Source organism: Olea europaea, unplaced genomic scaffold, assembly GCF_002742605.1.
Source record: "Olea europaea var. sylvestris unplaced genomic scaffold, O_europaea_v1 scaffold2240, whole genome shotgun sequence".
Classification (NCBI taxonomy): domain Eukaryota; kingdom Viridiplantae; phylum Streptophyta; class Magnoliopsida; order Lamiales; family Oleaceae; genus Olea; species Olea europaea.
This window is the reverse complement of record NW_019240443.1, coordinates 97,724-111,734: the sequence shown is the minus strand read 5'-3', so window position 1 is coordinate 111,734 and position 14,011 is coordinate 97,724. Positions and strand designations below refer to the sequence as shown.

General features: G+C 34.7%; 3 protein-coding genes and 1 pseudogene across 3 annotated transcripts; all 4 read right to left on the bottom strand.

Annotated features, from left to right (window-relative positions):
- Positions 1–3,164: 3,164 nt before the first annotated feature.
- LOC111381032 lies at positions 3,165–3,652 on the bottom strand. The gene has a single exon (XM_023004728.1). The coding sequence runs from the start codon at positions 3,485–3,487 to the stop codon at positions 3,215–3,217; it is 273 nt and encodes a 90-aa protein (XP_022860496.1). The 5' UTR covers positions 3,488–3,652; the 3' UTR covers positions 3,165–3,214.
- Positions 3,653–7,930: 4,278 nt separating this feature from the next.
- LOC111381034 lies at positions 7,931–8,939 on the bottom strand. Its single transcript, XM_023004729.1, has one exon. It carries the CDS (start codon positions 8,773–8,775, stop codon positions 8,503–8,505), a length of 273 nt encoding a protein of 90 aa, XP_022860497.1. The 5' UTR covers positions 8,776–8,939; the 3' UTR covers positions 7,931–8,502.
- Positions 8,940–11,231: 2,292 nt separating this feature from the next.
- Positions 11,232–11,939, bottom strand: LOC111381030 (annotated as a pseudogene).
- Positions 11,940–11,968: 29 nt separating this feature from the next.
- Positions 11,969–13,456, bottom strand: LOC111381036 (vegetative storage protein 1-like). Its single transcript, XM_023004732.1, has 3 exons — positions 13,376–13,456; positions 12,603–12,652; positions 11,969–12,467 (listed from the first exon to the last, which is right to left on the bottom strand). Exons 1-3 carry the CDS (start codon positions 13,454–13,456, stop codon positions 11,969–11,971), a joined length of 630 nt encoding a protein of 209 aa, XP_022860500.1.
- Between the last annotated feature and the right edge of the window lie 555 nt (positions 13,457–14,011).

Genomic DNA, 14,011 nt, shown 5'->3' with positions numbered 1-14,011 from the left:
GGGGGGGGGGGGGTTGGAGTCACTCAACCAATTTAAAAGGAGCAGTTAACCAGCTAGCAACATCCATGGTGTGAGACAGCACACTTCCTAATTTTTAGGAGTGGGAATATAAATTGTTATCCACTTGGCAGAACTTTGTTGATAGGACTAGAATATTCCTTTTGTATGTAATTGCTTAGATTGAATTGTATGTGTATATAAGGTGGTCGAAAAGGAATGACCATCGAGCAAAGATTCACACTCAAATATCTTGATTTCCGACTCATTTCCTCGATGGAAATTGAGTCTCGATGCATGTTTAGTATAGTAGATTAAATAAAAATGAACAAAAAAATTAAGAAATTCGGTAAATTTGTAGCGTGTTCATTTTCATGGAGTATTTCAATATGCTAAACATTTCATCTAAGTTTGAACTTATTTCGTCCTGCATATTTAAATTAGTATAATACTGGATTATTGTAGAGCTCATCCAAGTAGACACATGAGTTGATATTTTAAATGCCTCTTCTAATTATTGTAGTTTAAAAATGTCATAAATTAGATTAATGGTCCTTGTTACTTTCTCAATTTCGATTCAAGTTAGAGCTTAATTTACATTTTTCATAATTTGGTAAAAGCTTAAGTCAAATATTCGGTGTTAATAACTAATTTTAAAAGAATTAAAAAAAAAAAGATTAGTTAAAAAAAAAATCTTATATTGTTAATGCAATGATGCAATTTTTTGTTTATAAAATAATACCACTTGACAATAATATTTTGAACTTAATAATATTTCTTGAATTATTATATCATGATGTAAAACCATTTGTCACAAATAGAAGGATCTATTTATGAAATGTTTCCACTCCCAAAACCAAGATTGCTCTTTTCAATTATTTAACATAAAATAAATGAAAGAAAACTAAATCTGAATAATTGGTATATTGAGTTATTTAAAAATAGAATTTGCAGTATGACTATTATTTAAAGAAAAAAAATCGAGGACCCACTAATCTTTAATTATTTCTGCTCTTGAATTTTCTTAAATCATCTTTTTTATGGCATTGACACTTAGTAGATTAGAATCGCTAGTAAGATGTCCATTCCTACTCAATTTATATAATTGTGAAATTAGACTATTTTACATTTTTTGTTCCTTCACTTCATTCAAGATACGCCTATTTTAACAATTTTCCAAATTTTGACTAGAAAACGTGAAAAAGTTACTTTTATTAAAAAGTCAACTATAACATGAGTTGAGATCTCTTATCTTCATTTAACTATCTCTCTACTAAAAGTATGACACCTGATTATATTTGCTCTTATTATTAAGAATACTGCTACTTAGCACCACCTTCGATACCGTATATATCATTCATTGACAGTAGGGACGAATCCAGGATTGGATCCATGATCGTGTTACAAAATTTCAAATCGAGCTACTACGCGGAAAGAAATTTACACATAAAAACTGATTTTTTACCAAAAAAAAACCTTAAAAAAATGTTCTTGGGTGGGGGGGGGGGGGGGGCCTACAGCCCAGCCCAATCCCCCTATCTGTCTCTATTGACAAACATAGTAAAATGTAGAAAATAGATGACTCATTTAATTAATAGTATCATTTGATGTCATCCACTATTATTTAGCCTGATATTGTAACACAAGTGATGCTAAATACCATTCTCTATTAACAAATAGAGTAATGCTTTTATAGCACCATTGTTATTAGTATTTGTAGAAGGGCTTTCGATGGGATTGGTTCAACTTGGGCCAAAAATAAACTCAGCCCAGTTCAGCTGGGTTGTCTGAAGTGGGTTAAGTAAAATTTATGAAAATAGCACTTGGATATAAGGATTGGTTTTGCATGACTTCTGAAAAGTCAAAATGAGTTTTTGTGATGCAAAAAATTTGACTTATTTTATGGAAGTGTTTCTAATTTAACAATCAACTTTAACTATTTATTCCCACAACTTTTCCTCTCTTTTTCTTACCCTTGGATTCGTCTTAAATGAACAAAGACTCGAATGAGGAAGCCGCTCCAGTGTAGTTTCCTTTAACAACACTTTTGAAAAAGAAAAATTTCTTTTAAAAATTAATTTTCAAATTAAGATAACTTCATCTAAAAGATCTTCGGCAGGATGCAAAAGTAAAAACAAAATCCAGGCCAAATGGACCCTGAGACCGACTACTTAACATTCATTTATTATTTACGCTTTTCATGAATCCATAATTTATAAACACTTAAAAACTACTCTCGTATTTTCAAAGTTTGATGAATTTTTCAGGTTTCATAGTGTTTGATAGGTAGTATATTGCCACTACAATTTTTCTTTGTTATATTTTATGGTATTTAATGCTCTCTTTAGCTTTAGGAATAGTTGCCATGTTTTGGGGTGAATTAATAATTTTGGTTTTCATCTTTAGCAAAAATATCATCGGTCGAGATGGCAACGGTTGTACAATGGAGTTGTTAAGCATCTTAATCCAATGAATTAAGAGGCCTACTGCCACCTAGATTGGTGATCTCTACTAACAATGAATAGCATCACTCATGACCATTGAAGATCCCAAAACAACACCTTAATTACATGTAATCTTCTCCCCTATAGCAAGATAGATTGGTGGAACTTAACTTGTTAAATAAAAGAGTGGCTAAATTTGAATCCTATAGAAAGGCAAATACAATTTGTTTCATAAAAAGAAATGCTAAAATAGTGTTATTGATGCTAACTAGGAATTCCAAGGTTTCAGATTTATGCCATGGACGAGCGCCTATGTCTCTTTTGGAGATGCATCTTGTGCTTCAACTGCGTAGAGGTGTAAAAGTGTGGCAGGCTGACTCGACCTTGCAAGTAAAAAGCCAGGCCAGTCACTGTACGACCTAGCCAGGCCGAGTGTTGGTTAAGCCAAGAGAGGCTCGAACACCATTTAGAATGAAATTTTGTAAGTGAATTCTAAACTTATAAGCTGAGAATCAAATATGTTTGTTCTTTCTATTAGGGATGGCAGCGGGTCGAGTACACCGCCCCCCCCCCCCCCCCCCCCCCCCCCCCCACCCCGCCGCCGCATTCAAATGTGTATTATGCGACTCATTGCTAATTTAAAAAACTAACATTAAAACAATAACGAAATATATTATAGAAACGATTTATATTATAAACCATCAAATCAAAAATTAGAAGAGAGAAGAGGAAACTGAAACCCAACAGCTCAAATACGGGTTTGGAGATTCAATTCAATTAGGTCCCCAACAGCTCAAATACATAACCGTTCTCAATGAATCCTCAGATTTCTTCAACCTGTGATCTTCCTTCATCTTTTTACATATAATTGTTGAAGAGGGTGCTCCAGAAAGTTTCTTAACTTGAGTGTATGATCTGAGGTTGTTCTTGGCATGTTGTTGAAGTATCCTCATTGCATAATTCCATCTACAGAATCCCTGATCTTTCAGAACCTCAACAGCTCCAATGCTTGCTCCCACTAACCAAGCCCTGCTTGTGGAACTCATTTTCAACTTCTTCTTTCGTACGGTTAAAATTATTCACTGTTTGTGCTCAATGGATTTGAATGATGATGAAAAATAATGGGGAGAATATTGAGTTTATATATATGTATACAAAGAAACTGGGGGGAGGTTTTACCAGCAGAAAAGAAAATGCCCCCAGTTTTAGGTGGTAGTTTTATGTGCATCATAGATTGTGCCAATGAATTTAGACCAATTAGGTGGAGAAAGCTGCACATATGTCCAAACTCACTTTTGTATTTATATACCACTTGCACATATAATAATGAAAATTATTTTGAACAGAATATAAAAACAAAAGAGTAAAATGAAATTATTTTTCTCTTCACGGGGCGGGGCATCCCCTCCCTGTCCCACCAACCCATCGGGGAGAGTATTTTTGGCCCCATTTGGGGCGGAGCCACTGGAGCAGGGTTTTTTTTTGCCATCACTAGTTTCTGTAAGGCTTTCTTTGAAGCCTTGGATTCCGAATTTTCAAGCTTCAGAATTGTATTTATGTATAGTTTATACAAAGCTTTCTCCGAAGTCTTTAATTGTTTAAATAAATCCACTTTTTGCAGCTGATCTTGACATTGGTATAGAACTTTGAAACAACATTGTGATTTACTTTCTGAATTTCTTGTACAAAACATGCAATCGAGACATACCTAAATTAATTAGAGCAATGATCAAAATATTCATCTTCCATATTTTAGAAACGACCATGGATGTTTACTACAATGGGGCAGTAATCATGTAGTTAAATTGTTATGAATCATTTTTAGAGTCTAGCGACTTTTGTATTTGTCACTCTCTTTAAACTGCGTGTCTTATGTCAATATTCAACTATTTCCAGATAACAAAATCAAGTGGCAGGGTAGAATTTAAAAGAAAAAGCCATCCTTTATTGTCGGATGGGAAGTTGTTTAGCTCTGAGTATATAATAGAAAAGGGGCATTCAGGGGATGGGAAGTTCAGTTGCATGCCGAGGCAGGTGAAAGGCTCCCATCAATGGCAAAGAGAGATCATGCTATAGCCAAGTTAGTTCAATCTGCCAAAATTCTTTCCAATGAGAATAAACGGGCAGATGGTTCAGCTTGTGAACCTTCATCTTAAAAGACATGTTTTGTACAGAGTATTGAATAAGACTGAACATCACAATTAACAAGATTTTAACTTCCTTTTCTTTTATATTTTCGAGTGTTGTTCGATCCATCTTACCGAAGTCGAGCACGGACAAGTACTATTAAGCACAAAGAATGAAGTGGACAAATAATGTGATTCTTTAGATGACGATTTGCTGAAAAAAGGGTTTTTTTTTGCTAAATACTTCAATGAAATGAATATAATCTATGAAGATTTTTTGTTTCCAACAGCATTTTTACTTGAATTATCCATTTCCTTTTGTTTCAGGCTATGAAATTTTTGGTCTGAACAAGTGTGATAGTTTGAAAATTTAAAATAACAATTCAAAGTAGGAAAGGAGATGCGAGTGTAAATGATAAAGACACTTTAATTTCACTAATATTTGCCAGAGTCAAAAAACTAAGCAGTGCCGTATCAACTTTTATTCGTAAAGCTTCAAAACCAATCAAGATAAAAAGGAAACTAAAATGCTCAGGGGCTTCGTAGCCTCCACGTGCTCTAGTATAATTTCACTTTAATGCTGGAAATTGGATTTAAATTGAGAAAATTATGTTAAGTATAAAGTCATTTTCGTGTCAATTTAGGCCAAATATTCAGACTTAATTCGATAGTCAAATTATAACTGTAGATAGACTATCTTGTTCTACTATTTTAATTGTTTAACAGGCAATTAGACCTAATATTGGACTTGAAGGATTCAGTCCCTAATGGAAGAGTTAAAAATATTACAAAACATAGTTCAAAGAATTTGGTGTGACAATCTAAGTTCAAGTGCTTTGGCCTCAAATCCGATCTATCATGCACGCACAAGCATATAGAACTCAATGTTCATTTCATGAGAGATAAAGTTGTAAGAGGAGAATTGGAAATACGTTATATTCCATCATTAGATCGGACAGTAGATTTGTTGACAAAACCTTTCTCTTACTCAAGGTTCTTATTCCTTGGAGACCAGCTTGGAGTGGTAGAGACACTTCCACCTTCAGGGAGTAGGGGGGCGGGGGGTGTTGGAGCCACTCAACCAATTTAAAAGGAGCAGTTAACCAGCTAGCAACATCCATGGTGTGAGCCAGCACACTTCCCAATTTTTAGGAGTGGGAATATAAATTGTTATCCACTTGGTAGAACTTTGTTGGTAGGACTAGAATATTCCTTTTGTATGTAATTGCTTATATTGAATTGTAAGTGTATATAAGGTGGACGAAAAGGAATGATCATTGAGCAGAAATTCACACTCAAAATATCTTGATTTCCAACTATTTTCCTCGATGGAAACTGAGACTCTGTTCATGTTTAGTATGGTAGATAAAATGAAAATGGCAAAAAAATTAAGAAAGTCGACAAATTTGTAACATGTTCATTTTCATGGAGTATTTCAATAGACTAAACATTTCATCTAAGTTTGAACTTATTTCGTCCTGCATATTTAAATTAGTATAATACTGGATTATTGTAGAGCTCATCCAAGTAGACACATGAGTTGATATTTTAAATGCCTCTTCTAATTATTGTAGTTTAAAAATGTCATAAATTAGATTAATGGTCCTTATTACTTTCTCAATTTCGATTCAAGTTAGAGCTTAATTTACATTTTTCATAATTTGGTAAAAGTTTAAGTCAAATATTCGATGTTAATAACTAATTTTAAAAGAATTAAAAAAAAAAGATTAGTTAAAAAAAAAAATCTTATATTGTTAATGCAATGATGCAATTTTTTGTTTATAAAATAATACCACTTGACAATAATATTTTGATCTTAATAATATTTCTTGAATTATTATATCATGATGTAAAACCATTTGTCACAAATCGAAGGATCTATTTATGAAATGTTTCCACTCCAAAACCAAAATTGCTTTTTTCAATTATTTAACATAAAATAAATGAAAGAAAGCTAAATCAGAATAATTGGTATAATTGAGTTATTTAAAAATAGAATTTGCAGTATGACTATTATTTAAAGAAAAAAAAATCGAGGACCCAAGAATCTTTAATTACTTCTGCTCTTGGATTTTCTTAAATCATATTTTTTATGGTACTGACACTTAGTAGATTAGAACCGCTAGTAAGATGTCAATTCCTACTCAACTTATATAATTGTGAAATTAGACTTTTTAACATTAAAATTCTTCACTTCATTCAAGTCCAAGATATGCATTTTTGAACAATTTTCCAAATTTTGACTAGAAAAACGTGAAAAAGTTACTTTTATTAAAAAGTCAACTATAACCTGAGTCGAAATCTCTTGTCCTCATTTAACTATCTCCACTAAAATTATAACAACTGATTATATTAGCTCGTTATTATTAATAATACTACTTAGCACTACCTTTGATATCATATACATCATTCATTGACAAAGTAAAATGTAGAAAATAGATGACTCGTTTAATTAATAATATCATTTGATATCATCCAATATTATTTAGTCCGGTATTGTAATACAATTGGTACTAAATATCATTCTCTGTTAACAAGTAGAGTAATGCTTTTATAGCACCATTGGTATTTGTATTTGTAGAAGGGCTTTCGATGGGATTGGTACAACTTGGGCCAAAAATAAACTAAGCCCAGTTCAGCTAGATTGTCTGAAGTGGGTTAAGTAAAATTGACGAAAATAACACTTTGATATATTGAGGATTCGTTTTGCATGACTTCCTAAAAGTCAAAATGAGTTTCTATGACGCAAAAACTACTTTTGAACCGATTCGACTTATTTTATGGAAGTGTTTCTAGCTTAACAATTAAATTTAACTATTTATTCCCACAACTTTTCCTTGTGATTTCTTGCCCTTGGATTCGCATTAAATGAACAATGACTCAGATGAGGAAACTGCTCCAGTGTTGCTTCATCTAACAACACTTTTGAAATATAAAAATATTCTTTTAAAAATTAATTTTCAAATTAAGGTAACTTCATCTAAAAGATCTTCCGCAGGATGCAAGAGCAAAAACGAAATTCAGGCCAAATCGACCTTAAGACTGACTGCTTAACATTCATTTATTATTTACGCTTTTCATGAATCCACAATTTATTAACACTTAAAAAATACTTGTATTTTCAAAGTTTAATGAATTTTTCAGGTTTCATAGTGTTTGATAGTGGTATATTGCCACTACAATTTTCCTTTATTTTATTTTATGGTATTTAATGCTCTCTTTAGCTTTAGGAAGAGTAGCCAAGTTTGGGGTGAATTAATGATTTTGGCTTTCATCTTTAGCAAAAATATCACCGGTCGAGATGGCAGCATCTTAATCCAATGAATTAAGGGACCTACTGCCACCTAGATTTGTGAACTCTACTAACAATGAATAGCATCGCTCATGACTATTGAAGATCCCAAAACAACAACTTAATTACATATAATCTTCTCCCTTATAGCAAGATAGATTGGTGGAACTTGATTTGCTAAATAAAAAAGGGGCCAAATTTGAATCCTATAGAAAGGCAAATACAATTTGTCTCATAAAAAGTCATGCTAAAATAGTGTTATTGATGCTAACTAGGAATGGCAAGGTTTCAGATTTATGCCATGGACGAGCGCCTATATCTCTTTTGGAGATGCATCTTGTGCTTCAACTGCGTAGATGTGTAAAGTGTGGCAGGCTGACTCGACCTTGCAGGTAAAAAGCCAGGTCAGTCACTGTACGACCTAGCCAGGCTGAGTGTTGGTCAAGACAAGAGAGGCTCGGACGCCATTTAGAATGAAATTTTGTATGTCAATTCTAAACTTATAAGCTTAGAATCATGTATATTTGTCGTTTCTATTAGGGATGGCAGCGGGACGGGCACGCCTAGATGCCCCTTGTTTTTGAAGAGAGAGAGAAGAGGAAACTGAAACCCAACGGCTCAAATATGGGTTTGGAGATTCAATTCAATTAGGTCCCCAACAGCTCAAATACATAACCGTTCTCAATGATTCCTCAGATTTCTTCAACTTGTGATCTTCCTTCATCTTTTTACATATAATCGTTGAAGAGGGTGCTCCAGAAAGTTTCTTAGCCTGAGTGTATGATCTGAGGCTGTTCTTGGCATGTTGTTGAAGTATTCTCATTGCATAATTCCATCTACAGAATCCCTGATCTTTCAGAACCTCAACAGCTCCAATGCTTGCTCCCACTAACCAAGCCCTGCTTGTGGAACTCATTTTCAGCTTCTTCTTCTTACGTACAGCTAAAATTATTCACTGTTTGTGCTCAATGGATTTGAATGATGATGAAAAATAATGGGGAGAATATTGAGTGTATATACATGTATACACAGAAACTGGGGGGAGGTTTTACCAGCAGAAAAGAAAATGCCCCCAGTTTTAGGTGGTAGTTTTATGTGCATCATGGAGTGTGCCAATGAATTTAGACCAATTACGTGGAGAAAGCTGCACATATGTCCAAACTCACATTTGTATTTATATACCACTTGTACATATAATAATGAAAATTATTTTGAACAGAATATAAAAACAAAAGAGTAAAATGAAATTATTTTTCTCTTCACGTGGCGGGGCATCCCCTCCCTGTCCCACCAACCCATTGGAGCAAGTGTCTTTGCCCCCATTCGGGGCGGAACGATTGGAGCAGGGTTTTTTTGCCATCACTAGTTTCTATAAGGCTTTCTCTGAAGCCTTGAATTCCGAATTTGCAAGCTTCAGAATTGTATTTATGTATAGTTTATATAAAGCTTTCTCTGAAGTCTTTGATTGTATAAATAAATCCATTTTTTGCAACTGATCTTGATTTTGGCATAGAACTTTGAAACAACATTGTGATTTACTTTCTAAATTTCTTGTACAAAACATGCAATCGAGGCACACCTAAATTAATTAGAGCAAAGATCAAAATATTCATCTTCCATATTTCAGAAACGACCATGGATGTTCAGTACAGTGAGGCAATAATCATGCAGTTAAATTGTTACGAATCATTTTGTAGAGTCTAGCGGCTTGTGTATCTGTCACTCTCTTTAAACTACTTGTCTTATGTCAATATTCAACTATTTCCAGATAACAAAATCAAGTAGCAGGGTAGAATTTGAAAGAAAAAGCCATCCTTTATTGTTGGATATGTACGAGGGCAGAGTGAACTTTTTGTAAATTCTCCGATTTCCAGAATGATTTATTGGAGTACTTTATGAATCGAGCTCATGCCAAATCAGTATAGAGCATATTTTGCTACACTAATGCTACTCAAATAGGGCTGGGGACAGGCATATAAATTACCTCAGCCCTTGCAATTCAAATTCCACCTTGGCCCCCTGTTTATATATCTGTCATCAGCCCCTGTTTGAGAAGCAGGGCTTATTTTGCTAAGCTTAAATTTAAAAGTTAGAAGGAAGTAAGCTTAAATTTTAAGCATAAATTTAAAAGTTATAAGGAAGTTTTGAAATAGTCGACATTTTTTATTATTGGTGAAAATCGGAAATAAGTAATTGCTTATTTTGACAATTTTGTAACTTGTACTTTTGCCTTTTAGGATTAGTCACTTATTTGCTAATTAGTTGATTTTTAAGGTATTCTTTGTTCTAGTGTGAAGATGGATTGGAAAGAGATGTACAAGAAACAAAATCATTCCTTGCGTGTTTGGCATTCAATAACCCTCCTTGTCTTCCGAACTTTTTGTTTTCTTTTTTCGTGCCTCAAATTATATTGTATTTACTGGGTAGGCTACCTTCTCCCTTCTTTCCTATATACATACATAACATACGTAAGGCTATCTTGAAGGTGAAAAACTTCCATTTTGACACCGTGACCCATCACGGAGCACTTTTTCACTGATTTAGTGAGATAGGTGTGAAATTATCCTCTTCAAGACACGGAAAAAAGGGCTTAGGGAGCAATAATGCATTGATCTAGTCGCCACTGGAGGCACAAAGGACTATCAAAATTGATTCATAAGAATGGAAATGATTCTGGAACCAATGACACGGAAGGAAGGTATGCACAATTATATCCTTCATGTGGTAGCTATCGGGGAATCTATACATTGAATTCAATTTTGACAATGTTTTTGGTAAGTACGCATGGACAGTGCCCAATAAGCTAACGCTCGGAGAATTGTGGAAGGACCGGAGACAACAGACAAGCATTTGACATCTTTGGATGGTCTGTACAACTGACCAAAACTTATAAACCGGCTTTCTTTCTGTTCGTTTTTGAGCCAAACTTACATTTGTAGGTTTGCAACAAAATGGAATGGGTGACTCTATACGTCCTGGACAGGGACAGAGATGGTTTCCTGTCGAAGGAAGCCATTAGATGCTGTTTTGATGGAAGTTTGTTCGAATATTGTGCCAGGTAAATGGAAGCAGTTGACAGGATGAAATGAAGAAATTGTAGCTGGTGCTTTCTGGTGATAACGTATAGTGCACCTGAGTTCAAGGTGTTAGTCACTTGAAGACATTGTGTAAGAGTTCTTGAACATTTGTCTAAGAGTGTCTAGGTTATGTGCATATACATTGTTGCTTGATCAATAAGATGTAGTTTACTGGTATTCAACTCTGGCAATTTGTCTTGAGCATGTTGTGACTGGCAATTTGTCTTGAGCAATTTCAAATCTGCCCTTCAAAGGACTTAAAAATAACATATCATCAAACCAGCACACAAGCTGGTCAAATTTTTATTTTCATTAAATAATTCAGTTCATGAATATCAAGCACATAGTGGAAAAACCCGAAAAAGAAAATGGGAAAAAAAGAATTTTTTTTTCTTCTGCAATTTATGGATACCAAAAATTTGTAAGGTTTAAGCAACGTAGTAGAGAGGGTTTGGGAGCTTAAATGTCCTTTTTGCTGATGGGAGTCCTTCAATGCTGCTCCATTGATCTCCTAAAATGCCCCAAAGGCGATATCCACTGTTTATCAGTTTCTTTCTCAATTCAGCCTTGAATTTCTTGATGTCGTCTTTTCATCATCTTCGCCCCTGAATTAAACCAAAAATGTAATTTTTTCATTTGAAATTTACTTTTCACACGTCCTTTTCAGGTGCACAATATTCACATATTACAACCACATTATTTGAAAGTTTAGATAGTCGACGAACCTTAATATGAGACTAGTCCAGCCATGATAACCCACATCACCAAGGTTATCAATGGTAGCAGATCTGAGACATTCCCTTCTTGAAGAAAGCAAAATGATTTTAATCCCAAGCCCTTTCAGCTCATTGAAAAGCCTCAAAGAGTGCTTTAGAGCTGGAGCTTTCCCTTGGCTCATCCATTCCTCTAAAGATGTTAAGTTCAATTTCCGACCCCTAGACGACGCACAAAAAGTTACTCTAAATGTCTGAGTGAATCTAACAATAAATCGACAATAGTTCATTTAAAATATTAACAAGTAATGTCTTTAATTTACCCAAAATTGTTTTTCTTGTAGTAAGGGACAGTGGACAGAAGCGTATCATCGATGTCGAAAATCCAGGCATCTTTGCCATCTTTCTTGAAATCACAGCTAGTAAACATATGAACTGTGCATTCATCAATTGTCCTTTCAGAATCCACCTTGTATTGAGTTGATGTCATGTATTTCCCAATATATTGAACACATTCCTCAGGCACAACTTCAAAATCCCTTATGTTGTGTAGCTCAACATTCATCCTCCAACTCTCACAGTAATTCTTCAATGTGAGTTGAAGCCCATATTTCCCTTTCTTCTGATTCAAAATGTTCCAGTTTGAAGCTGAAACAATGCCAAGAAATAGACCTAATATGGCCAAGAAAAACCCAAGATTTCTTGCCACTGCTTTGGTCAGAAAATGAGTGGAAATGGACAGTGCAGATTGATATTTGTTGGGCTTTTGTTCATTTATAAGTAGCTTTAGTCTATGGAGACTGACATGGTATGCAGTTCTAGATATTACTAAAGAGTATGGTAAACAAGCGAATGGCCTATTTGAAAATTGGATCACATGGGAATTGTAGGGTTGATTTCCACCGCCACCACGTGTAAAATCGGGCTCAGTTTACCACAATATCGACACTAACATCGTTGAGACAACTCCAACACCACCACTTGCCGCCGCCCACTCCGGTTGCTACCAATTGGAGAAGGAGAAACCCAATAATGTGCCCACAAAGGTTAACCACAAAGGTCACAGTGAGGGAGAGGGAGAGGCCGAGAGGGAGTCTCACAAAGAGAAAGGGAAAATCGCACTCTATGGAGGCCGAGAGAGAGTGAGGGATTATATGCCAAGTAAAATGTCCAAATAGGTAAGTTAGGTTAGGGTTAAGTGGTGGACCAAAAAACAAAGGCTCGACTCAATTAAGTGGGCTTCAACAATAATAATATAGCCTTCCAAGAAATGGAGCGAAAACCGTGAGCAACACTATTTAAAATAGGTTGCTTCGAACAGTTCATAAACAAGTGGATTGTGTTGTCTCGATAATTGTGTCGATATACTAATCAATCATATGGTCGAGGTCGATTGATAATAAACAACCGAGGTTACATCATCGCCCGGGGAGGTCGTTTTACAACAAATTGCCTAACAACCTCCACCTTGGTATCAAAAGGACCTGCAAAGAAAATTATCTCCCATTAGTGATACCTCTAATAGAAAAACAATAAAATTGGAAATCATTTACCTGTACCAATGTTTAGAAGTTCCTTACAACTCCTAAACTTTGACAAAAGATTATGTAATTGGATACTAAAATCACAACTGCACCAAGAGACAATAGATTTCTAGATAATCTCCATTTTTGCAGCCCTTGAGACATGACAGTCATCGGGAAGAGTCAGGATCGACGAATTTCACTGCTGCAAGGTCTAAAACATGGCGTCCATCTCTGCAAAGCATTTCTGAATCTGGAAGCTGCAGCGGTAGCAATTTGTTCATTAAGTGAACAATGTTTAGTCATGATATTACCGTATAGCTAAAAGAAGAGAAATGTGAAGATCAAAAAATCTTGAAAATTACAGTACTTGGCCCCCTGTTACACTCTTATTGTACATTTAAATTGAATTATCTGCGAGATGACAAATGCAATATTCAAATCACTTAGTGGGAACAAGAAACTATAATTCAGCCTAATCGATCCCACTACATAAATCATTACCAAATCCATTTATTATCCTGAAAAAGGTCTTGGCTCATTTTGACAATTTTGACAATTCCCTCCCGCGTCTAAGTCTGAGAACCGCTTGCTCCTGTTCTACTGCCTAGGACAACAGTTTGAGGTGCAGCGTGGTGGAGCTTAGAGTGGTAGGAATATTTTCTTTTTCCACTTTTCTTATGTGAGTTTCTTTTACTACATTTTGTAAGTTTAATTGAAAATGAGATATACTATTGTCTTTTGAATCAAAATCTTTTGTTGTATTACATTTTAATTGTCGAAATTTCAGTGTAAGATTTGAGTGCTACAAACATAAAATGTTGGTATGAACGGAAGAA